Raw genomic sequence first — 26,435 nt, forward strand, 5'->3', positions numbered from 1 at the left:
AAAGAATCTTTGGAAACCCGATAGTCAGCTGTGGGTGGAACGGTAAACTGCCTCTTAGAGATTCTTCTAATACCGGAGCTTTAGTGTTTGCGAAGAATTTTATGAGAATTTTTTTTTTATAGTCCATTCATATTTGTAAACGATATTTTTGTATTTTTTTCACTCTCGAACTCGCTTAAGATTTCAGGTTTCAGTTTTCATTTTGAAAAATAAAACTTCTGGACCTAGAAGTTTTATTAATTTTAATGTTAACCTGCTTTAAAATTAACCAAGTAAGCTGTTTTCATTATCAGTGCTGCACTTTGTAATATACAAATCTCAATTAAATGATAAGAGAACTTCATCAATTCTGCTACTAATACTGTATAACAATGATCGTATTCCAAGAAAAAATACAAGGATTGTTTGTATTCCATAAAGCTTCTTAGAAAGAATTCAAATTATGGACACTGATAAATTATTCCCATGATGTACCCGGTTTATTCGTGAGAGTTTTCAGTATGTACTTTTTTCGACAGGTTGGTTGTGATATACGAGAATGTACATTAAAGCGTCAGTCATAAAACTTCCTGTAACAAGATTCTTCTTCCACCAACTGCTCCCAATGTGCAGTGGCGAAAAAAAACCCAGAATAAAGTCAACTGACGAACACCCTCATTCACGTGGTTTATTGTGTTTGCCCTGTGCGCCACCGAAATATAAGCGATAAAGGTTTCTCATTTGTTTTATTGCACCGTGTAAAGTGCTTTTTTACCCTTGGAGATCTCCTCCAAAAATCACACCAGCAGCCACCAGGACCAGGACCAATTTGCCAACCAGAAACCTCCAAGTGTCTTTCCACCACTTCAGCCTCGGTCCGAAATCGTTTTGTCGCAAAGCCACAACATTGAGGAAGCCCTCAGAGTTTGGCTAATGGGAAACCGACCGACAACAACCATGCTCTATCAGGCTTGTCCAGCTGCCAGCAAGCAACCGGAAAGCTTTACGCCTTAGTCACATTTATCTTGGAAACGGAAAAGTCGAAGTCCAACACACCTCTACCCTACCCACTACTGGACAGGTCGGCCATCGTTATTTTTCCCCGAAAGAAAGCATGGTCAAACCGAATTAAGATTTCTGTCTCGCACGTTTGCCATCTCACTGCTCTGTGTTGTTGGGTGCCATTTTTTGTTTGGCCGTTTGTTTGTTTCCTTCGCTTGGAATGATCATTACTGTAGAGATAGAAACAAGTCCCAGGGGGTTGAAAACAATAAAGTCACACTTTTGTTTTGCTGGAAAATGTAAAAGAGGATGGTAAACAATCCGTGTTCTTTGAATTCAAGCTAATGGTAGCAATAAGTTCACACACCTGTTATTTTAAGGATGTTACACTTGATCCAAATCTTGATGTGGAACTTTAAATATTAAAAATTTATCAACGACTAAGTCTAAGTTATTATGAAACCACGAAGTAGCTCCATATAAACTAAAAATTCAATATTTTTAATTAAATTTTCTGTTTTCGTTTCAGGTATGTGCCCTTGCAACTAATAGTAAGATAAGTATAAACATTTTGAAAAATTAATTGGGTTAACAGTGATCATTTTCAATGATCAATTTGTAAACGAACTTACTTCATTCAATATCTAATTATTCTTCTTTAATAGTTGGACTTTTTTTAGTACATAAGAAACTTATTTTTATAAAGGGGAGGATGAGGATACTTGATCCCTGGGGATACTTGATTCCATTCCTATATTTCGAAACAGGAATATCTTACAAATATCAAATGTTCTAGAAAAATGTGCCAAACAAAACAAAACAACAATGCTATTGTCTCAACAAATTAAATAAATTTAATTTTTCGAGTTATTGAACTTTGTTTGAAAATTTTTACAAAATGTGGTTTGAAGATATTTTTTCTTCACTACAAAATGTTTCTCACATGAAAAAATTAAAATAAAACTATTTATTCCAATATATCAATCGTTAGAGTAGAACATGAACTTCATAATGCCATATTTTCAAAGCAATAGTAAACTCTCAATTTTTTTCAGAGAAGAATTTTTCCAAAATGTATGTTATGGGTATAATTGATCCCTAGAGTCCAAAAACAAGTATTTTTCTTCTGAATGTATCGTGATCATTGGTATGTATGTATGTATGTATGTATCCACCTTGGGTTTGCAGCAGCGCCGCGGTTATGGCCAAAAAAATAACCCACGCGTCCATCTTGGCTCCCACGCACCACAGTCATAATCACTCAATGAGACTTCTAAGGGGATGGAATCGTAAGCAGAGGCACTAACGGTATCCAGGGTGAAAAGGTGAAAAGTCTCGAGAAGCTATAACCATGTTGTTGACTAACCAAAATGGCATGCAAGTTATAATCCCGCCCCCAAGGCTTCCGAAAAAAGAGTGCGCCCTTATTTTACAAAAAGTAATCGAAAACTATGTTTTCCTAAACCATGCCAAATTCCCTTGACATAAATTGAGGAACGTCCAGTATTCGAAACGAGAAACAAGCACATACTGTAACCCGCTCCATTTGCAAAACGAGGGTACCCTGATGCTCCCACCCGAATATGATGATAGAGTAGAATATATGAATATATAAAAATAATATATAATATAAATAAAATCAAAATTCAAAATATAAATGTAATCTATTATATAAAATTCTCTTGTAACGGTGTTTGTAGTACTACTCCTCCGGAATGACCCAACAGATTCAAATGATATTATTTTTAGAATATTCTGTGGGCATGCGAATCGGTTTATATCGAATAAAAACAACAAAAAGTCGCATCAATTGTCCGTAATCGTTAAATTTGTAATAAATTGAATCAAATTAAAGTCATGGCCTTCAATTTTTTCGAGATTTTCTTTCTTTTGGGCGCCGGGCGGTGTGTTTTTCGTTTCCATGGTCGAGGCGTCGCGAACAAACGTCGTAGGAGGTTAGTAACTATGGCATAGCATACTGTTTAGTGGGAATATTTGGGCGCGCATTTCTCAACCAAGCATTATTTCAATGCATGTGGTGGCCATATGAAGTCTAGATGTGTTTTTTCCATCTTGATTCCTAGATCATTTGTACAGCACATAGTAATGAATGACGCCTACATTTGAGCCAGATTGATATTTTGCCGATCAAATCAAAACCATTTAAACGATTTAAAAAAAAAACTTTAATTCGTGTTATTTAAAGAAGGAATTGTTGTCTGAATAATATGAATTTAGTACTGATGCATATGAAATAATGGTATGACTCTTTGCGGATATTTGAAAAAAGAAAAGTGGAAAGATTTGGTTTATAATCCAATACGCTAGAAATATTTTTCGAACATGTACAAATGTGCTTTACAGAAGTTGTATCAAGCGCCTTTAAATTTATAGAACAACCACAAAATCCGTTGCAAATAAACAGACACATGAACTGAACAAGAGCCTGTCCTTTAAAATGGATTATATAGAATGCATTATATGCATTATAATGCAGATTATATAGAATGCAAAAAAGTGCAAACGTTTAACATTTACAAAAAATGTATACATGATACTTAATTTATAAATGGTTGGGCCCAAATAATCAATCTGACTAAATAAACTCAACTAATTTTAAATCGTTCACCAAAAAAACTGTTTACAGGTTCCCTGTTTTTTTACACAGAATTCAAGTACGTACTTAACATAAATATGTGTTTTTGTTCAACATATTTTGGCTACATAGAAGAGACTTTAGCTCCGATTTTTTGTTGAAATTTTTTTTTGTGATTGATATTCCAGAAGAATAATTTTTTTTGATAAGTTTTATTATGACCTAAAAGTGTTGAAAATAATTTTAACTCCTGTCATTTCACACGGTGAAACAAGTGGCAACGCGCCTTTTAGCCATTGAACATATACCAATTTTTCTCTAAAACAGTCAGATAGGGTATCCCGAGAGTTAAATCTGAAGCGGATATTTAAAATTTTTAAATGTCGAGGTAAATTTCGAGGTAAATTTACATGAAAATTTCCAGAAAAAAAGAACTCATGAAATCATCGTAGCCTTAAAAGATTAGTTCTTTTTATGTATTTAATTTGTTTAAACCTGCATTCCAATTAAATGTTATTGAATCTTGAAAATATCACATAATCTTAAATAGAATTGCAAATCTCATTCAACACTGTTTAGGAAAATTTTAAATCGGACAACAATGGTTTAAATTGGCAGGTATGTCTTTAAGGATAAAAACGAAAATAAAATTGCTTTAATTCGGTTGAATAACAAAAAAATTAAACCTATATTTTCTCCTTTCAAAACCAAATTAAATTCCTTTGAACATTAAACATATAAATCAAGCATGCTTGAATTAATTTGCATTTTTCGCTCGAACAAATAAAAAAAGGGCGAACTTTTTTTTGACATGATTTTGATTAAAATATGGATATAAATAACCACTGCTTCCAAAGGTGAGGAAAGTGAAGCTGCTTGAAAATTGTTTGTAAAAAATCTTCTCTAATGTTTTTATTTCTTCAGTTTTAAAAAATATACCATCCAAAGCTACTCGGGAGCTAAAAGTGTTGCGCTAGGCAGAATATTGGGCAAACACTCCACAAATTTTCCCGATATTCTAAATTCTTCTTCCATAAAGTTTCATATGCAATGAATTTACAATAAATGAGAAAATTTTGATTTCGATTTAATCCTTAACCCTTTAATGCATAGTGTTGTTTTAAACCAACACTAATCAAAATCCAAATATCTCGGAAACGCATGGATATTTATGAGTGATGTATTCACAAAAAATATTTGTGAGATTAAAAGAAATTAGCTCATGGTATTTTTATAACGATATTTTAATGTATGTGTGAGATAGCGAACAAAGTATGCGGAAAAATTGCAATAATAGAATTTATTTACTTTTTTGAATAAAGTAGTTTTTGGAAAATCGCTGATATTTCTTCAGATTTGCAAATTCTAACAATTTTTATAATCTCAATCAATCACAAACACCTTCCTGCACCCTATACACAAGATTTTGACGAAATCGTAAAAACCGTATTGAAATTAACTAAGAATTTCAAAAAATATTTTTCAACTTTGATAGACCATAACTTTTATAATACTCAAAATAACAACTTCAAACCTATTGAGTTTTCTTTTTCGAATTAAAATGTTACTATTTCACTAAATCTTTAACTGGAATTCTCATTAAAAAAAAGGCATGCATTAAAGGGTTAAAGTGAACTCGAGTAAAGCGGAGTAAATCAACTAAATGGAATACAATAAATGAAACATAGATATAATCAACACATGTTATTTATGGAACAAGTTATGAAGAGTGGATTTTTTTAGCATGAGGCTTGCCAAGTTTGATGGTAACGTTGAGTGCTGAACAAATGGAATTTGCAAGGGGAAGCTGATACCTGATACCATTCGGCAATATTCAAAGCATCCGAATCAAAGAAATGTAAATGAAAAGGATACATGTAAGATGCATGTGAAATTAATTGGAGAATTTTTTTAAATAATTTATGAAAAGACCCGTAGAATTGAGTTAAAATTCCTAGATTTGATTCCGATATAATTAAGCGGGACAATTCGAGCAAACGAAAAAGATGGATATGTTAAAAAAACTAGGACATGTTCAAGAAAGCGAGACGATTAACAACACAAGATTTGATGCTTTTTTTTTAAGTCAAACAGCGAGAAAAAAAATTAAAATAGACGCCAAGTTTAACATGGTAAGACGAAGTTTACCGGGTCTGCTAGTAATATATATAAATATTTGTTTCCTGCCATTAACATTTTCACTAGTCTCCTGTGCGGCTGCATATGTTGTGTTGTCAACTTTTTTGCTCGTGAGATAAATTGTTTTAAGAATATAATTCAATAAAAAAGGGTGAAATATAATTCAAATGGTATGAACGAAGATCGATATTCAAGGTTGAAAATAAAAAAGAATAATAATTAAAAACGATTCAAAATAATGAAAATAATAATTTTAATAATTTAAAATCTGCGTGCTGGTCGAAGGATCTGGAAGCTGAAGTATATACCAAATTATAATATTGATGCTGAAAATAAAATATCAGTAAAAGGCTATCAGATGCATAGTTCATTCAATTATTTATTTTCAAAATATTAAGCCTCTCAGGTTCTACTGGTCTCAATCAGCGGGATCCAACTGAAAATATTGAACTATTATAATTTATATTCATGTCCATAATCGATGATAACTTAATTAGCAGGAATATAAATTGTTAGCCAATGGACATCATCGTTGTGAAACAAATTTTTTTTTTCATACAATGTTCTTTTTTTACAATAAATTTCATAGAAATAAAAGATAAATTTATTCAATGATAATAGACTTTGATGATTGTTATATAAGATATGTAATAAGTTTTAAACATATGAAGAACATTGTAAAATTGTGTTTTTTTTTTATTTCAACATTCAGCTGCTGATAATTTCATAATTGTTGCTGCATCATCTGAAAGCTTGGTTAAAATGGTGATATTGATCAAGAAATATTTCAATTAGATAACATCTGTCTTCTAGAAGAAGTTTTAAAACAAAATGAACCCCTGAAGAAAACTAAAATCCTTAAAAGAATTAGTTAGAAACTAGCAATAGTGAGAAAGTGAAAAATCTACACACAGTATTTTTAGGTTTATAAGTACTATAATAATCCGGCGCTATTGACACTGGAGAGTGCGTTTGACTACCGAAAACGTTTGCTTAAATGCTGACTGTACGTAAATAGCAACAAGGTTGTCCGATTCTAAAGCCGAGTAACAAAAAACTGATCAATTTCTGAATATAGAATCACCCGGAGAAGCTTCCGATTCGTTGAATATTTTTTGGGAAAAATTGAATAAGGGATACTATCTATTCAAAAAGTGCGATTTTACAACATCAACAGTACTTGGGAGACGTCCGATTAACCAGTTAGTACTGTATTCATTACTTATAAACAAATTAGCAAATATTATTATTTAATACGAATGACATAAAATGTCATTCGCATTCTGTTCAATGACATAAATTTAACAGAATGCGAAGCGCAACTAAACTAAACACAATTCATAAAAATTTAGTAGCAAGTAATTATACTATCATTTTAGGAACCGAAACAAGCTGGGATGATAGTATAAAAAGCGAGGAAATTTTTGGATCGCGTTACAATGTCTACAGAGATGACCGAAATTTCAATTTGTCTGACAAGAAATCAGGCGGAGGCGTTGTAGTAGCAATAAGCTCTGCATTCGATTCTGAGCTCATTGAAATAACTAAGCACAAAGAATTTGAGCAGGTGTGGGCAAAAGCTCAAATCTTCAAGGAAACTCATATTTTTGGATCGATCTACTTTCCTCCAGAATATGCCAGTAAAGATTATTTCCAAAAGTTTCTACTGAGCATAACAGAACTATTCAAAAGCTTCCAACCCGAATTCAAAATTCACCTGTATGGCGATTTTAATCAATCGAATCTACAATTTTTACCCGATGAAGATAATGAAGCAATCCTTTTACCGATATTTGGAGATAATGAAACATTACAATTCCTTTTCGACAATCTTGCTACCTTATGTCTTAATCAAATAAATCATGTGAAAAATGCCTGCAATCGCTATCTCGATTTACTGTTTTCAAACTTGACTGATGACTTTTGTATTTTGGAAGCTACTAATCCAATTTGGAAAAATGAGATCTTTCATACAGCTATCGAATTTTCAATTATATGTTCTGACAACAAAGGAATACCAGAATACGAATATGAGGAGACCCTTGACTTTTTCCATGCAAATTACACAATGATTAAAACTAAATTACAATCAGTTAATTGGCAATCATCATTTCAAAGCGAAAACCAAACTGTCAATCAGGTAGCTATTTTTTATAACATTCTTGGTAATATCTTGAGTAAATATGTCCCAATAAAAATAAAGCGACGAACGAATAATAACAGAAATCCGCCATGGTTTTCAAAAGAGCTAAAGCATCTTAGAAATAAAAAGCAGAAAGCGCATAAAAACTGGAAAAAAACACCATCGCTAGCTAACAGTTTAGAATATCAAGAAGCATGCAACCAACTAGCCATATGCATTAATACCTCTTTCGAAGAATATAATAGGAAAACAGAGGAAAACATTAAATCTAACCCAAGAAGCTTCTTCAAGTATGTACGTTCCAAATTGAAAAGTAATAATTTTCCATCTCGTATGCACTTGGACAGCGCTAACGGCAATAATTCCCATGAAATATGTAATTTGTTTGCCAATTTCTTCCAAAGCGTTTACACCAGTTTTTCGGAAGCCGATCGCGACACTGCGTTTTTCGATTATTTTTCCGACTCAGCATCATTGACTGTGGTAGATTCAATCACCCTTGAGGAAATACACAAATCAATTTGCTCCCTGGATAGCTCCAAAGGGCCCGGGCCTGATGGAATTCCTCCATTACTTTTAAAAAATCTTGTAAATGAACTAAGTATGCCCTTGTTTCTATTGTTCAACTCATCGTTGAAATCCGGTGTTTTTCCTCAAGTATGGAAAGAATCTTTTCTTGTACCTATTTTCAAGTCGGGGAAAAAATCTGACATTAAAAATTACCGGGGTATAGCAATCTTATCGTGCATACCGAAACTTTTTGAAGCAATAGTGAATCAAAAAATATATAATCAAATAAAAACACTCATAATTGAAAAGCAACATGGATTTGTTAAAGGACGATCTACAGCGACTAATTTACTTGAATTCGTTTCTTATAATATCCACTCTATGGATCAAGGAAATTCCGTTCAGGCTCTATACACGGACTTCAGTAAAGCTTTTGATAGAATCGACATCCCCTTGTTAATTTTTAAACTACATAAAAACGGATTCAGTACACAACTGCTGAAATGGATTGAGTCGTATTTGACAAACCGTACACAAATTGTTAGATTCAATGGTTCACTTTCGAAAAGCATCTCCGTTACATCTGGTGTGCCTCAAGGCTCCCATCTCGGTCCCTTATTATTTATCTTATACGTCAATGACATTACTTATTTACTGAACCAGCTAAACGTGCTTATATACGCAGACGATATGAAGCTTTATATGATAGTCAACAACGAAGAAGATTTCAGGGTGTTTCAAAATGAAATAAATATTTTTTACAAATGGTGCAGTAAAAGTCTTCTTGAACTAAACGTGAAAAAATGTTCACATATTGTATTTACGAGGAAAAAATATCCGTCATATGAAATTGTTACATTAGGAAATGAGCCTGTGGAGAGAATCAATAAGATAAGAGATCTAGGTATTATATTGGACTCAAAACTTACCTTTGTAGATCACTATAACTCAATAATTCAAAAATCAAATAGTATGCTTGGCTTTATAAAACGTTTTAGTTATAATTTTCAAGACCCATATACATTAAAAACATTGTACACAGCTTATGTCCGATCCATACTTGAATACTGCAGCGTTGTTTGGTCCCCCTTTCAAATTTCTCATAAAAACCGTTTAGAATCCATTCAGAAACAATTTGTTCTATTTGCTTTACGAAATCTAGGATGGTCTCAGAGCCAATTACCAAGCTACGAATCACGCTGTTTACTAATAAATATTGAACCATTAAGTGTTAGAAGAGAATTTGCTGCAATCTCCTTTGTAAACGACATAATTAGTCAGCGTGTTCAATCTACTTATCTACTAAATCAGTTAAACTTTTATTGTCCGAGTCGCCAGTTGAGAACCAGAAATCTGTTTATTTTAACCTCTGCTCGAACTGATTATGGTAAAAATAGTCCAATCAATTGTCTAATGCAGAATTATAATAAAAACTACCAGAACATAGATTTTACTATGTCTAAACAGCAGCTAAAAAGTGCTTTTTACGGCGACAGGCACTTAAGAACCTAATATTGTAGTATTTAAAGTAATATTAAGATTGTACTACTAGTTTTAAGAATATATATGTAGCCTACGATGTTTGGTGAAATAAATAAATAAAACGATGGAATATTATTTAAATGTTATAAATCACTATTCTGGTTGATATTTAATGATAGAAAAATCTTGTGTTAAAAACTGAGTTCAAGAAAAAGATGTTTTTTTTTTATTACTGTGATGTAAACACTCGCATGGCGTTTTGTATCTATATTAATTTCATATAACCATCAATTATATTGCAACCTCTAAATGCTGCAAAAGAAATCAGTCAAATCATTCATGGGTACATTGTACATATCTAACAGGAATGTATCGTGATCATTGGTTATCACAAAATAGCTAATATCTGTCCAATAACTAATGTTTATCCAGTAACTATCTGTGGAAAAGGACTAAAATACTGTATTTATCTAACAACTAAAAAATTGCGCCTTGAAGTATGCAATAATTCTTGGGTAGAAGAAAAGTTTTTAGAATTCTCTTTGTCTGATGCCAACTATGAAATGAAAACTAATGTGGCAAAAACTAGTCAACGAACCTATTATCTTCGGTTTTTATAGATTACTAGCTGACCCGGTGTGCTTTGCTACACCTTTCGAAATAAAATGATATTTTAAGAAATTATTCAAATTTTTATTGTTTCGTTGGCATTATTTTAAATCAAATTATGACATAATTAAAAAGCATCCGCTATAAAATGAGAGCGGCAGCTGGAATTTCGAATTGCAACACAAAGATAACTTAAACTAATATTCTGAATCTCTATTTGTGTTAAATTTGTTTTAAAGATCTGATAACTTTAATCTGTTTCCATATGCAAACAATCTAACTTATAAAATATGGTTGTTTTTGCTTGATATGTTCTGGACTGGATTAATGCAAAAAAAACTAATAAGAGAGTACCCCCTCCCTGTCCGTCCCTTCACCTCCTGCTGAATGGAGATCGTGATCTTTAATAATCATACCTATTTCATTTGTTCGTTCCCAGAAATCCTCTTATATCAAATATAGTTCCATTGGTTGATAAGTTTTTAGGCTTTACATCAAAATTTATATGGAGTCCCCTCCTTTCTTCCCCTCTCTACACTGTAAAGCGTAAGGGTCTATAACAATCGTAGAAACATATCTCGTAACCAAGTACCTTTCCATGCCATATTTGTTTCCATTTGTTGGCTTCGTTAGCATAAATTGAGAACATATGCTAACACTATTGTTTTGGGCTCACCTCCCTCCTCCCATGTACCTACTCACTGAAAGGAGGTTGGTGTGTCAGATAATCAAAGAATCATACCAAATTGATTTTCCATGTTAAGTTTTGTCCATTTCTCGGATTTTGTAAAATAAAAGTTAAATTTAAGCTTTCCTTTTCCCTTCCTATATTCCCAATTCTACCATCCTACTGGAATTGTTTCACATAAAAAAAAATTCTCGTATTGATATACCATTCCATGCCAAATTTGGTTTTATTTGCGTAGTAAATTCTTGAGTTATGCAAAAAAAATGTATGGAAGCCCCCCTTTATATCTTTCCGCTGAAAAAAGGTGGGGTTTCCATTTATAATAGAAACATTTCTCGTATCCAAATTCCCTCACATGCCAAATTTGTTTCCATTTGCTCGATCAGCTCTCCAGTTATACTGAAAATTGTAAGGGAGACCTCTGCTATCCGTTTTCATCTTCCTCTTTGAAGGAGTGAGGGATACCAAATATTCGTAGAAGCATTTCTCGTACCCAAATATCGTTCCATGCCAAATTTGGTTCCATTTGCTGTTGTGGTTTTCGAGTTATGCAGTAAAAATTATATGAAACTACCCTCCCTTTTTCATTTCTGCCCGCTGGAAGAAAGAAGGGGTCTCAAACAATCATTAGAATATAACACGTTCCCTAATTACCGCTCATGCAAAATTTGGTTCTATTTGCCAAATTAGTTTTTTAGTTATGTAAAAATATAGAAAAAGCCCCCCCCCCTCTTTTAAATCTCCCTACTGGAAAGAGAGAGAGGTCTCAAATAATCATAGAAATATTTTTCGTATCCAAGTACCCTCCCATGCCAAATTTGGTTCCATTCCATTTATTAGTTTTTGAATTATGTAAAAAAATATTAAAGAGGCCCCCTCCCCCTTTCTACTGGAAAGAGGGAGGGGTCTCAAATAATCATTGAAATATTTTTCGTATCCAAATATCTTCCCATGCCAAATTTGGTTCCGATATCTTGATTAGTTTTCGAGTTATATGAAAAAATGTAAGGTAGCCCCCCTCCCCCCTTCCTATCACTCCGCTGAGAGGAGGGAGGGGTACCTTATATTCATAGAAATATTTTACTTACTTAACTTAATGATCCCGCGCCGATCCTCCGGTGCATAGGGCCGTGGTAAAAGACCTCCACTGTTGACGATCCGGAGCCAGCGTCTTCACCTGGTCCCAGTCAAGATTCTCGTCGACAGTTCGGATTTCAGCGGCTAGGCTTCGCCGCCACGAATTTCTGGGTCTGCCTCTTCTTCGATGACCTTCTGGATTCCAATCTAGCGCCTTTCTGCAAATCTCGTTTTCATCTTTTCGCAGCGTGTGCCCAATCCATCTCCACTTACGTTCCCGAATCTCGATTTCTAGCGCCCTTTGATGACACCGGCGATGTAATTCCTCATTCGAGATCCAGTTGCCAGGCCACCAAGCGCGGATGATATTCCGCAGGCAGCGGTTTACAAATACTTGCAGTTTTCGCGTCGTCACCGCATATGTGCACCAAGTTTCGCACCCGTACAGCAATACGGATTTGACGTTTGAGTTGAAGATTCGGATTTTAGTTCGTAGAGAGATCTGGCGTGACCGCCAGATGTTTCGGAGACTCGCAAACGCAAATCGGGCCTTTCTGATCCGGGTTTCGATGTCTTTCCTGGTACCACCATCAGGCGTTATCTGGCTACCAAGATACTGGAAGCACTCCACTTTCTCAACTTGTTGCCCAGCTACCATGAAACTGGAGGGATTTTCTGTGTTGATCTCCATCGACTTGGTCTTTCCAACATTGACTTTGAGACCTGCTGCCTTGGAACTTTCGGTGAGGTCGTCGAGTTTGCTCTGCATAGAAATATTCCTCGTTCCCAAATACCACCCCATGCCAAATTTGATACCATTTGCTTGATTGGTTCTCGAGTTATGCGAAAAATTGTCTTTGGTTTGTGAGGCCCCTCCCCCCCTTAATGAGAGAGGGAGGGGTCTCAAACCATAATAGAAACCTTCCCCGACCTCCAATACCCCCGCCTGCCAAGTTTCAAGCAAATCGGTTCAGTAGTTTCCGAGTCTATAGGGAACAGACAGACAGACAGACAGACAGACAGACAGACAGAAATTCATTTTTATATATATAGATGGCCTAGGCTCAGGGCACTCTGAATTAGGCATCAAGTCTCCTGTAACTTAAAAAGAATCTCAATTTTTTCGACTCACGGAAATGCTTCTAGTTCATCTACGAGCTCATGTATCATTCTTACTTTTGGAGCATATAAACTGAAAATTACACGCTGTCAGAAAATGCAAAAGACGGTGAGTTGCTTAATCTTCCTAAAAAGAGGGGGGCTCGAATACTAAATCATAAAAAAATAACACAACTAGAACAATTTTCGGGAACTAATGAGCCGAGCAACGTGAAATTTCTCGTGAAGCCGTTTTCAAGACCAGGAATGGTTTTAATAATACTTTCAAACCATTCCAAATGCGAAAATGGGGAAGGCTCCCGTTAAACATATAAAAAAATGACAAAATTTTACTAATCTACCTCGAAAAATTTTCATTTAAAATTGATGAACGTAAGCTTTTTTTACAAAATAAGAATATATATTTATGAAATTATTTTATCGGCTATATCGGTGAAATTTATATTTTTTGAGAAAGAATATTTAAGAATTGAAAGATTATAGACGGATAGAAGATTAGAATAAGGTGAAAGATGTTGAAAATGAGCGGAAGGGTAATTTAAATTTGAAAAACTTTTCATCACATATCATCGTTTTGTTCCTCACGGGCCTTGCCGGCCCACAAGCGGAAACTTGCAATACGAACGTAGGTAGTTCGTTCGTACTGCAAGTTTCCGCTTGTGGGACGAACCACGCTAGGCCTACTATTGTGTGGTGATAGCTACAAATCTATCCCGTATCTACTACTGCAAGGTAGTAGGTCCGTGAGGAACAAAACGATGAAATGTGATGAAAAGTTTTTCAAATTTAAATTACCCTTCCGCTCATTTTCAACATCTTTCACCTTATTCTAATCTTCTATCCGTCTATAATCTTTCCTTTATGAATAAAAATGAACCGATATATGTGAAATTTGGTTTGTGAGAGTTTTTGGTGTCAGAGATGGTTTATAAAATACGTTCAAATCGTCTCAAACTAAAGGAGGAGGGCGGGGGTGGGGGAGTAAGTGCCAAAAAAATTGATAACTACAGAGTCGATCATCGTTTTCAAGACCGGGAATGGTTTCTATTATACATTCAAACCCCTCCAAATCCAAGGTTTTAAAACACAAACTTAGTAAATTCATTCGAATAACACTGTAATTTAACATCGTCACATTCTACAATGAGAAAATTTGGACCTTAAATCCCAAAAGAATCGAAGACGCAGATTTAATGACCTGGAATAATACTAATCTCATGTGAATTTTTTACAGGAGTTCGAATCTGCAATTAAATCTAACCGGAGACTTCTGAATGATGCGATGTTTGCTTTTATTATGCTATTTATTATTCAGCAAAAAAAAGCATAACTTCGTAAAAATAAATTTCAGAACAAATTTCATTAAAACTGTTTTTGGGAAACATTCTGATGTTATACGAAAGTTTTATGAAAATTTATGAAGTGTTACAGAAGTTATGAACCTTTTTAAATGAAGCAATTAATTTTTCAAAGCGCTTAATTTTAGTACAACAGTGGATAACTTTTGCATACATTAGTCGATCGATCCGAAAGCGTTGTTTAATGCATTTTTTGAGCTTTAAATTACTGGTCATTTTGTAGAAATCGATTCACGCTGAAGTATGATATGACGCAATTTTCTTTTATAAAATGTTATCAACTTCATAGGGGTAAAAGAGGGCAAAATAGATCGCTCATTGAAAAACAGTTCTCAGCTCGTTTTATAAAATTGCAATGATTTAAACTCTCATGTTGATAAGTAAATAAGGAAAATAGCCCATTTCTGGGTAATTATGGTCAGATAACACTACAGATTTGATTTTTTTAGAAAATTTGAGATAAAATAAGTATGTTTTCATATCCATGAACCTGCGGCTGCGGCATTTCTAAGACCTAAATTTGATCATTTTTGAGCTTCTAAATGCAGTTATCAGAAAAAGATACATACTTTTGGGAAAATATCGTGAATTCCACATTGTAAGATGAACCTTTTTACGATTATTGATTGCATCTAATAGTTTTTCGCTCAGGAAGCATTCCTTCCTTCTTACTGGCCTGCCTTCGAAAACTAGTGTGCATAATTCGACATCGAGTGAATTGATTCTTTTTTAAATGATTCAAAGCAATAAATCAAAGACTATTTTGCCGGTAGAAACATTGGAAAGTTACTAAATCCGTGATTTTTACACATGGGACTTTTATGCGGGTATATTTCATATGGGACAGCCACGAGTTGATATTTCTTTCGAAATTTCTAGAACAAAATCTCTTTTTTCATTGTTTCATATTGAAGCCCTATGTTCAAAATGACGAACTGTCAGGTTAGATGAAAAATGACGAAAATTCATATGGTATTGTTATGCGAGTAGGGGCAGTTTGGATAAAAAAAGCCCTGATTTGTCTGGCCCGGTAACACGCTGATAAAAAAAACTGGCAACCTTACCACACACAATTTTATCAATATTTATTTTATGTTATTTCATCACGATTTGTGGAAAATAGCGTTATTCAATTGATATATGAATATACATTTGTTGTAATCTTTTGAATCTAGTTTTAGTTAAATATTCAAAACATAGATTTTCATAAGATATTTCTTCAAATTCGTTTGCAAAGTAACACCTGGTTATCGAACATATATGCACGGTTTTACCGTAAATTTGCCGTTGAATGCGCTTGCTTTTTATAAATGGTAAAGTTACTTATTTTTCAATTCGTACTTTACCATCATGGAAAAGTAAGAATTATCCCGCCCCTCAACTGATCATCTTGCTAACTCAACGGTTAATTCGCCCATCTGAGTCGATTTCAAGTTTCTGAAGATTGCACATCGCCTAAGTATTCTCTAAATAATAAATTTGGCTGGAACAAATGTTAATGCGATTTATGCTTGATTGCTCTGAATTTCAAATAGCGATGAATCCATGCGTTAATGCTTATTTACTATAAAAAGTATATTTTCCAGTATTTCTAGCACTGATCTAGTGTTTAAAAACTATGTATCAAAAAACCTATACAATGTTTAATATTACTTTGTTGTCTTTATTATCGAAATACGATATTTTAATTAAAGTGTGGGTTGATAGTACGACAGAAAAATTGAGAAAGCTTTCCCGATTCATACCATTTGACTATATAAATAAGTATATTTTTTACCCTATCAAGAAGTCAAGAAGAAGGGTGACTCGATCAAACTAAACTGAACATCGCAAGCATTTCTTCGAGTACTTTCGATATTACGAACCTAAAGCTAGATAGTATTGTCGAATACTATTATTAATTCTTTTAAAATATTACTACGAGAAGGCAATTTTAGCTGAGTTTAGAAAAATGTAGCCGCTGGAAACAATGTCAAATGATTTTTGATGTTTATCAGGATAACTATTATAGATTTAAATCTCGTTTTAGTAACTTTTTCCATAATTCAAAGTTCCCCGTTTACTTCCAAAGAGCACTGGCGGTTTTGCTGCCAGTGCACAGTGGTGCAGAACATCAATCTAGCTGTACGAAATCAATAGCGCCCAGGGATGAAGAGATAGACATTTGATGTCATTGTTCAGTTTTGCATGAAGCACATTCTAGTATCAAAGTTTCTGCCGAGGGGTCCACCGATAGCGAGATAAAAATGCTAACTTTTTTGTTTTTCAAATTAGAGCTTTGATGTCTTCGACAAAGTTGTTTATCTGATCAAAATACATAAGTTTTTTGAATATGTCAAAGTCCTATCACATCACCCTCTGGAGTTACAGTAAAAGTAAAAAAAATCTCTTGAAAAAACAGTTTTTTGAACCTGACACGTTGTAGATTGGATAAAATGGTTCGCTGTCTTCGAAACAAAGTTGTTACAAGCCACGATCTACAATTTCTTCATACATTATGATGGGTTTAGAGGTTGCTGAAGCCCTATAGAAAGCATTTAGTGTATTTTATTGGCAATTTTGGAAGGCTCGTCCATCAAAAAGTGCACATTTTCGCAACACCTTCTTTTTTGTGATTATTTTTAATGTTAAGCGGAACCATTTCCATTTGAAATTAGCAAGGAAATCGGTGGAACTGGTAGAGATTTGAATGATTGAAAATACACTTTTTATATAAAAATTACCTATTTTACTTATAGAAAAAAACGTTGAAAATATTTAATTTATTAATAAAGTGTTACAGTTTTCTTTTATATATTTTGGTCTATTAAAAGATATTTAAATTCGATTTTTCAAATCATTTGAACTTGAAAAAATTTAATGGAACTAATCTTTTAAATTTAGTAGAGCACTACTGTGTACTGGCAACCCCGGTTCTACTATTAATTTATAATTTAGTGCTTTACCAAATTTAACAGATTATTTCATTATTTATTCATTCATTATTTCGAACAGAGATCGAATTTTAATGTCTTTTAAAAAAACAAAATATATAGAAGGAAACTGTAACACTTTATTAATAAACTAAATATTTTCAACGTTTTTTTTCTATAAGTAAAATTGGTAATTTTTATATAAAAAGTGTATTTTCAATCATTCAAATCTCTACTAGTTCCACCGATTTCCCCGCTTATTTCAAATGGAAATGGTTCCGCTTAACATTAAAAATAATTTTTTTTATTATGAAGAGAAATCACCGTGAATTTGTTTTATGAAATTAATTTGCGGCTTTATCGGTGAGGGTTAAAGAGTTGAAATGAAAGACGGATAGAATATCAGAAGAAAATTCTAAGGTGGTGAAAAGAGCGAAGAGCATTTGAAATAGAAGCTTGACCACATACTAAATTCTTTGTCCCACACCAATTAACTGTATTGAAGAAGTAGTACCCAATAGAGAAGGCACTACGTTTTTCGATACAGTTAATTATGGATGGTTCGACCGCCATGTGAATGCACATGTGTCGAACGGACACATGTGCATTCACATGGCGGTCGAACCATCCATAATTAACTGTATCGAAAAACGTAGTGCCTTCTCTATTGGGTACTACTTCTTCAATACAGTTAATTGGTGTGGGACAAAGAATTTAGTATGTGGTCAAGCTTCTATTTCAAATGCTCTTCGCTCTTTTCACCACCTTAGAATTTTCTTCTGATATTCTATCCGTCTTTCATTTCAACTCTTTAACCCTCACCGATAAAGCCGCAAATTAATTTCATAATTAAAAATAATCACAAAAAAGAAGGTGTTGCGAAAATGTGCACTTTTTGATGGACGAGCCTTCCAAAATTGCCAATAAAATACACTAAATGCTTTCTATAGGGCTTCAGCAACCTCTAAACCCATCATAATGTATGAAGAAATTGTAGATCGTGGCTTGTAACAACTTTGTTTCGAAGACAGCGAACCATTTTATCCAATCTACAACGTGTCAGGTTCAAAAAACTGTTTTTTCAAGAGATTTTTTTTACTTTTACTGTAACTCCAGAGGGTGATGTGATAGGACTTTGACATATTCAACAAACTTATGTATTTGGATCAGATAAACAACTTTGTCGAAGACATCAAAGCTCTAATTTGAAAAACAAAAAAGTTAGCATTTTTATCTCGCTATCGGTGGACCCCTCGGCAGAAACTTTGATACTAGAATGTGCTTCATGCAAAACTGAACAATGTTGTCAAAGACATCAAACGTCTATCTCTTCATTCCTGGGCACTATTAATTTCGTACAGCTAGATTGATGTTCTGCACCACTGTGCAGTGGCAGTGATCACACTAAAGAAACAGACAGACCAATCGGCGCCACTGTGTTAAAATGTTGGCAAGGCGAAAAATGGTGAAGGGTAACTTTTTGCCTCTTGTGCCAAACTAACAAGCACGGTTTCTGCGTCTTATCGTGTGAGCAGACAGAAGAAGAAAAAAAACTACTCGTGACTGACAATCCTGATATGATGACCGATTTGGGGTTTGGGTTTTGGCCGTAGCCGCGGAAAAATATGAAGAAACTGGGGATAAACTTTGTCATATATGTAGTGTAGTGAGTGAGCAATGGCTTTGGGTCAATGTGGTTACGATTCGTCAGCTTCGTCCTGGGACAGCCCGAGAGGGTTTGGGCAAATATGGTCAACTTTCTCGACGAATTGGATGAGCAGCCCTAGAAGGATTGTTGCTTTTGGTCTAATTAATTAGCACTTGAAAAACTTTGATCGAGTCACGTTCGAGTGCGGATAATTATCGCAGCATTAGACGCGAGCGTGTGACTGAATTGGCAATCTTGCACCGTTCAAGGGGGCGTGATATAAGAGTTACTGCAAAAAAGATATTCCAAAACCTAACAGAACTAATGTTAAAGCGAAGTTAATGTTAAGAGAAAATCTTCAGGAATCGATATCCTAGAATCACGGGCAAAATAACGATTTATTTGAATGTATGTCACAATTATGAATGCTGAAAAACACGGAATTCTGTACACTTAAAAAGTTATCATTCAACTCTTACACTAAAATCTAAGATAAACATATTTTGGAATCACGTTTTTTTTTGACAACATACATACGTAGGATGTCAGCATTCATAATTTATACGAGTGAGTGCTGTATCTTTCGTCAACGCGAACGAAAAAAAATCCTAACCACTTGTGAATAAATCCAGACCCTTTCTTCGTAAATCCGCTACCAACATTCTGTAATGTAAGAGAGTGAACCCAGAGAAAGCAACCACAAAACCCTCAAAACCACTGTCTCAATCAAATGACTTCCAGTCACTGCGGCAATGTTGGTCTGAGCCCGGATTTCGCGGACCAGCACAATTCTCCCCGGGTACGTGTCGCGAGCAATCGCAAATCGTACCATCTCATAAAATATGAAATTTTGTTACTGGATGGCGCTAAGGGGTTTCCATATTTATTTTTTTGCTTATGTAAAACTTATCCTTCTATTTTTGGGATGTTTTTCGTGCTGGAAATAGAAAGCCCCTGCTATTCTGAAGGAAAAATTGGGGAAATCAGGATATGTTTCTTGTTGTTTTTGTAAGTAATCACAGTGATAGTGGTTAACAAGTAACACAAATTGTATCATCAATTTTACTTTTTATTTATTTATTTATTTATTAAGTCAAACTATGTAGACTACAATACTTAAAACTACTTAAAACTAATGTAAGCTATTGTTTTGTTGTTCTATGAAGTTGTTTTTGAATGCCTTTTTTAATTGTGTTTTGTTCATCGCTACGTCTAGAATTTCACTTTTTAAATTGTATTTGTACATCATTTGATTAATTGGTTGATGTTTTGCATAGTTTTTGTCGTAAAGTTTAATGTAGAACAAATGTTTATTTCTTAATGGACGGGAGGGTGCGTAAAAATTTAGTTTTGAAAGTAATTCAGGACTGTCTATTCTTTGTGTAACAACATCATTTGACATTACAACATGACATTAAAATACCACACCATACAATCACATGCAATCATGGCCGTTCAAGAACCGCCTCAAAGAGAGGGGTAGGTGGTTTCGATACCGTCAAGTGGGACAACATGCAACACTTTTCAACTTAAATGGCTTGAAAAAAGTTAATGTCCACAAACAATCATACCGCTTTTTCATCAAAAGTTTTAAGATTGATGAGACATCAAATAAACGTAATCAGAAAAATTATTGGTTTCAATAGTTATTTTTTAAATTTACAAAAACATGCGATTTTCACCCTACTAAGACAAATGGGTAAGTTGCAACAAACTCTGTTATTAATGAAAAATCAAATGAAAACGTTTAAAAAAATCATAGTTTTTAAAATATTTGTGATGTAATAACGCATGAAGCACCAATGACAGTAATTTTTGGTTATGTTCTAAATAAATTTCACATTTTTTTTGTCATAAAAGTTTTCAAGGCAAACGCGAAAATTTACTGCGTACATTTAGGGGTAAAAAAATACTCTAAAATATTCTATTAGCTGAAACCATGAAAATAAACTTTACAACTGATGAAATTTTGATGTTAGCAATCGCGTAATGCAAAACAATCATATCCCAGCATATGGAAACGAGACTTATGCGGTTTAGTTCTGATTTTCATTTTGATGCATTTTGCCCCAGCCAGGTAAATGAATTACAAAAATATTTATTTTAAAAAAATTGATGATTGTCCGAAAAATATTTTTACACCAACAGTGTCTGTATACTGTATAGGATAATGAAAGCACTATAAAGTTTGTAGGTGATATCATTAAGCCAATCCGTCATACTGGGTAAAGCTTTTACGGCATGCCGCGGCATCTGTTTTTTTTTTTGTACGATATTTTGCTCAAACAAAGCTTGAATGAAATAAAACCATTCAAAACATTATTTTTGGTGCTCGTTCTTTAACCATTTTAAAGGTAATTTACATGGGTACCTATTAGTAGACATTAAATTTGAACTTTTGAAGATACATATGTACATCCTAAAATATTTGAATGTGTAATGAATTTGAAATGAAACCTTCAGTAACGAGGAAAGGAAATTACTTTAATCGATATTTAAAATCTCTCAAGATTCTGGTGGATTTAGCTTATTTGATGTGAACATAGAATAAGTTCATTTTAGAAAGCCTTCAGTAAAAAGAACATATTCAATGCTTAAATAAAATAAGCATAATCTACCAAATTTTTGAGCAAATTAAATAATATTTATTAGAGATGTAACGAATATTCGGTCGGTCGAATATTCGGCGCCGAATACCGTCTAAAAACAGTTAAGCAGAATATTCGGCTCACCGAATAGTTGAGCGAAGTATTCAGCCGAATAGGCCGAAAATCTACTACAGCCGTGTAAAATTTTTCAAATGATTTCGAATAGTTTATAAAATATCCAGAAGTAATGTTGTAAAAGCTACACAATCATTGAAAGCATATGCTTTCAGCAAAACATCTAAGGTGTATCCGCGTATCTTTCACTGTTTATCGTACAGGAGAATGCAGACAAGTATCGCTTAATACTTTGATTATAGTTTATTCCAGATTTTCCGGATATGTTCAGACTTGCCAAAAATCCAGTTAAGAATCCAGATAAGTCAACTCTGGCCGGAATGTCCAGATATTGTTTAAAACTTCCCAAATTTTGCTCGGGTTTATTCAGATTATTTGCTAAATCAAATAAAAAAAAACTTAAATTTCTCTTCAAAAATGTTTAGATTTTGTGTTCAATAACGATTTTTTAAAAATTTCAAAATAAACATAAATTTTGACCTTTTTTTAAATTTTTTTCAAAAATCGTCCTGAATGTCTTATCGTGTGGATAGTGTGGTTAAAAGTATGGTTTGCTTATAATGAAAGATCATCTATTTTGAACTATTTTGAAGATATCTTGCTCAAATTCGACCTTTATCATATTCAATATAAAAAGCAATTTCAAATAGCTTGGCACCTGTTTCGACAGATTCCACTGGAACGCAATCTCTTTGGTGATAAACGCCCTAGAAGCGACAAGTCATCTGATGTCTTTTCAGTTATTGGTGATATTTTTAAATTCAGAAAGACCCCTACTTAAAAAATATCTTGTAATACATCATCTGATAATATCATCTTGTTGAAAATAATTGGCTAAACAAACATGAGGAGCATTAATATGGAAGAAATAGAAAGCATTGAAATAATCGCTTAAATTTTTTTTAATTAGAAACTCAGTAGAATATTCGACCGAATATTCGGCCGAATAGTTGAAAAGGTCAATATTCCCACTATTCGGTACATCACTAATACTTATAAACCATCCATGCAAATAAATCTTATTTTTAAAACTAAAAGTGAGAGATTCCAATTTTACGGTTCCAATCTGATTCTAGCAAACTCGATCTAAATTTAGGATTTAAGTTTACAATTTGACTTATGGAAAAACCTTAAAAGTAGGTGATACTGAAAAATGCATCTAGAAAATATGGATTTGTCCGCAGATTTTTTAGGTGCTGACTTCATGCTTTTTTATCAGCAAACATTTTTCATTAAAAATTAATTAATTGTTTTAAAAACAAAAATTGCAAAATAAACTTAAATTCTTCTTCATATGCGTGATTTTCTGCAGAAATTTGAAATTTGAATTAATAATCAATATTATAAATTTTAAAAATGTATCTAAAATTTTATTTCGATTTCTAAAATTATAACAGATCCAAATTTTAAACATGAGCTAAGATGTGAAGTTTTTTTCAGAGCCCTTAATCAAGATTTTATTATTTCAATGTTAAAGTGTAGGGTTTCATTCAGGATTCATCATTTTAATTATTTATTTGTAATCCGATGCGTAAATCTGAATTAACATATTTATTTTGAACCTGGTTCTGAGTTTTCAACTTTCGATCGCCATTTCGAAGCTGAAGCTATCTCGTTTTTTTTTATCGTCACGAATTTGCTCCACATAAATGTTATGAGTTTACGAATAAAACTTTGTTTAAGAAAAATTGACGCAACACTTTTGATTACTCAAAAATACTAAATTTAAAGTATTTGGTCCACTGATTTCTGAAATATATGATGATTTCTGACTTAGATTTCTTTGTGTTCGTTAATGTGTTTTTATTGGAATGCACATGTGCGTTTCCAAAATCATTAATCAATTTGTATATGGAATGCTAAACCAAATTTGAGCCAGGATTTCAAAACAGTGTTTTTATTTGTATTTCTAATCACAGCATCCGAAATATGAAAACAGAAATACAAGTTTATGACTGATTATATGGAACCAAAATGAGTCTAATCTTTATTCAGAATCAAAAAGTGGAAAATTTTGAAACACTGTAGCACAATTCTGAACCTGGGATAAGTTATTGAAGATTTTTCATCAGTTCTGAGTCCAGATTGTTAATCTTGGATAACCTCACTCGATCATCCAAATATGTCTGAAATACGTCTGAGATTTTAAAAAGTTTAGTGTACAGTAGAATTCCTCGTTTCTTTTTCCTGGCTCTTCATGGCCCCTATGGCCATGCATTGAATAGAAAGTAAGTTCACCGAACTACAACTGTACGAGATCAAATTTATAATCGGAAAGTTTAGCACATAACACAGCACATAACAAAATACACAATGGACAGTAAAATACAAAAAAATTATGATTCCTTAATAATGACTAAACAAATATGCTGAAACGCGGGATGTTTTAACATCTCTGGATACTGAAAACACCGAGAAATTTATCATCAAATTTTAGTTTATCGTTTTTCCACTCACATGCACTTTCATTTATTTGTTTATTTATTTATTTATTTATTTATTTATTTATTTATTAAGTCAAACTATGTAGACTACAATACTTAAAACTACTTAAAACTAATGTAAACTATTTTGTTGTTGTATGAAGTTGTTTTTGAATGCCTTTTTTAATTGTGTTTTGTTCATCGCTACGTCTATAATTTCACTTTGTAAATTGTATTTGTACATCATTTGATTAATAGGTTGATGTTTCGCATAGTCTTTGTCGTAAAGTTTAATGTAGAACAAATGTTTATTTCTTAATGGACGGGAGGGTGCGTAAAAATTTAGTTTAGAGAGTAATTCAGGACTGTCTATTCTTTGTGTAACAACATCATTTACAAATGCAATTTGGGAAAATGCTCTGCGTTCACTGAGAGGTTCTATATCAATAAGCTTACAACGAGATTCATACGATGGCAGAGGAAAAGTGGTCCAATTGATTTTACGTAGCGCATATAACAAAAATTGTTTTTGAACTGATTCGAGACGTTGCTCGTGAATATTTGAATAAGGATTCCATATGATGCTACAATACTCCAATATCGAACGAACATAGGATATATAAAGTGATTTTATGGTGTATGGGTCTTGAAAGTGTTTGCTGAAACGTTTTACAAATCCTAGCATGCAATTTGCTTTATTGATGATATTGTTCTGATGTTCTACAAACGTGAGTTTTGAATCCAGTATGATGCCGAGATCCCTTACAATTTTGCATTTTTGTACTGGTTGATTGCCTAATTTTGTTTCAATGATGGGGTAACTTTGCTTTCTGCTAAATGATATAGAGTTGCATTTTTTAACATTCAATTGAAGTAAACTTTTGTTGCACCATTCAAAGAAAACATTGATTTCGTTTTGAAATGTTTCAACATCTTCGGTTGTTTTTATTTTCAGAAATAGTTTAATATCGTCGGCGTATATTAGGTATTCAATCCGTTTTAGAATAAAGGAAATGTCGTTAACGAACAGTATGAAAAGCAGAGGTCCTAAATGAGACCCCTGAGGCACACCAGAGGTCACAGCTACAGATTTGGATAATTCGTTTTGGAAACGAACGATTTGCGTTCGATCAGTTAAATATGATTGTAGCCAGGAGAGAAGATTTGGATGAAAGCCAATTTTTTTTAATTTGAAGATTAGTAGGGGTATGTCAATGCGATCAAAGGCTTTGCTTAAGTCGGTATAAATAGCCTCAACATGAAAGCCTTTGCTCATAGAATCGATAACGTATGTAACGAATTCGAGAAGATTTGATGCTGTAGAGCGTCCTTTGAAGAAACCATGTTGTTTACTCGTTATAATATTTTTTACTTGTTGATAAATTTTTTCATTTATTATTGATTCAAAGAGTTTTGGGATGCAAGACAAAATAGCTATTCCTCTATAATTTCGTACATCTGATTTTTTCCCGGACTTGAAAATCGGAATTAAAAAAGATTTTTTCCAAAATTTGGGTACTTTTCTATAATTTAATGACATATTAAAAAGAATCAGAAGAGGCTCTGTCAATTCGGCCGCCAAGTTTTTAAGGAAACATGGGGGAAGTCCATCCGGCCCTGCTCCTTTGGAAGCATCAAGTTTTCTAAGTCCTTCGGAAACATTATTGTAATCAATTTCATTGACCTGAATGTCACACGCTAAATCTGGAATGACTGAAAAGTATTCCCTATCTCGGTCAGCCTCAGTGAAAGAAGTGTACACTTCTTGAAAAAATGTTGCAAATAAGTTAGAAATATCCAGTGGATTATTTCCAATGCTTCCATCAAGTGTCAATTGAGTAGGAAAGTTTGAATTTTTCATCTGGTTTTTAGTATAGCCAAAGAACGCTTTTGGGTTTTGTTTAATTTCTTTTTCAATTTTCTGATTGTATTTTTCAAAAGAACTTTTTATACATGAATTAAGCTGGTTGCATAAATTTATATAATTTTGATGATTTGTAACACTTCTATCACTTCTGTAGACTTTA

At 33.3% G+C, this 26,435-nt stretch overlaps 2 protein-coding genes across 2 annotated transcripts in view; both read left to right on the plus strand.

Annotated features, from left to right (window-relative positions):
- The window catches only part of LOC129742557 (uncharacterized), a 40,803-nt gene extending 39,810 nt beyond the window's left edge, over positions 1–993 (plus strand). Inside the window, exon 2 of the mRNA XM_055734468.1 lies at positions 744–993. Within this exon, the coding sequence (XP_055590443.1) occupies positions 744–993 (250 nt within the window). The remainder of the gene's footprint in view (positions 1–743) is intronic.
- The window catches only part of LOC129749181 (TWiK family of potassium channels protein 7), a 613,556-nt gene that overhangs the window by 261,937 nt on the left and 325,184 nt on the right, over positions 1–26,435 (plus strand). The gene's annotated exons all lie outside the window — the stretch shown is intronic.

This window comes from Uranotaenia lowii, chromosome 2 (assembly GCF_029784155.1).
Source record: "Uranotaenia lowii strain MFRU-FL chromosome 2, ASM2978415v1, whole genome shotgun sequence".
Lineage (NCBI taxonomy): Eukaryota > Metazoa > Arthropoda > Insecta > Diptera > Culicidae > Uranotaenia > Uranotaenia lowii.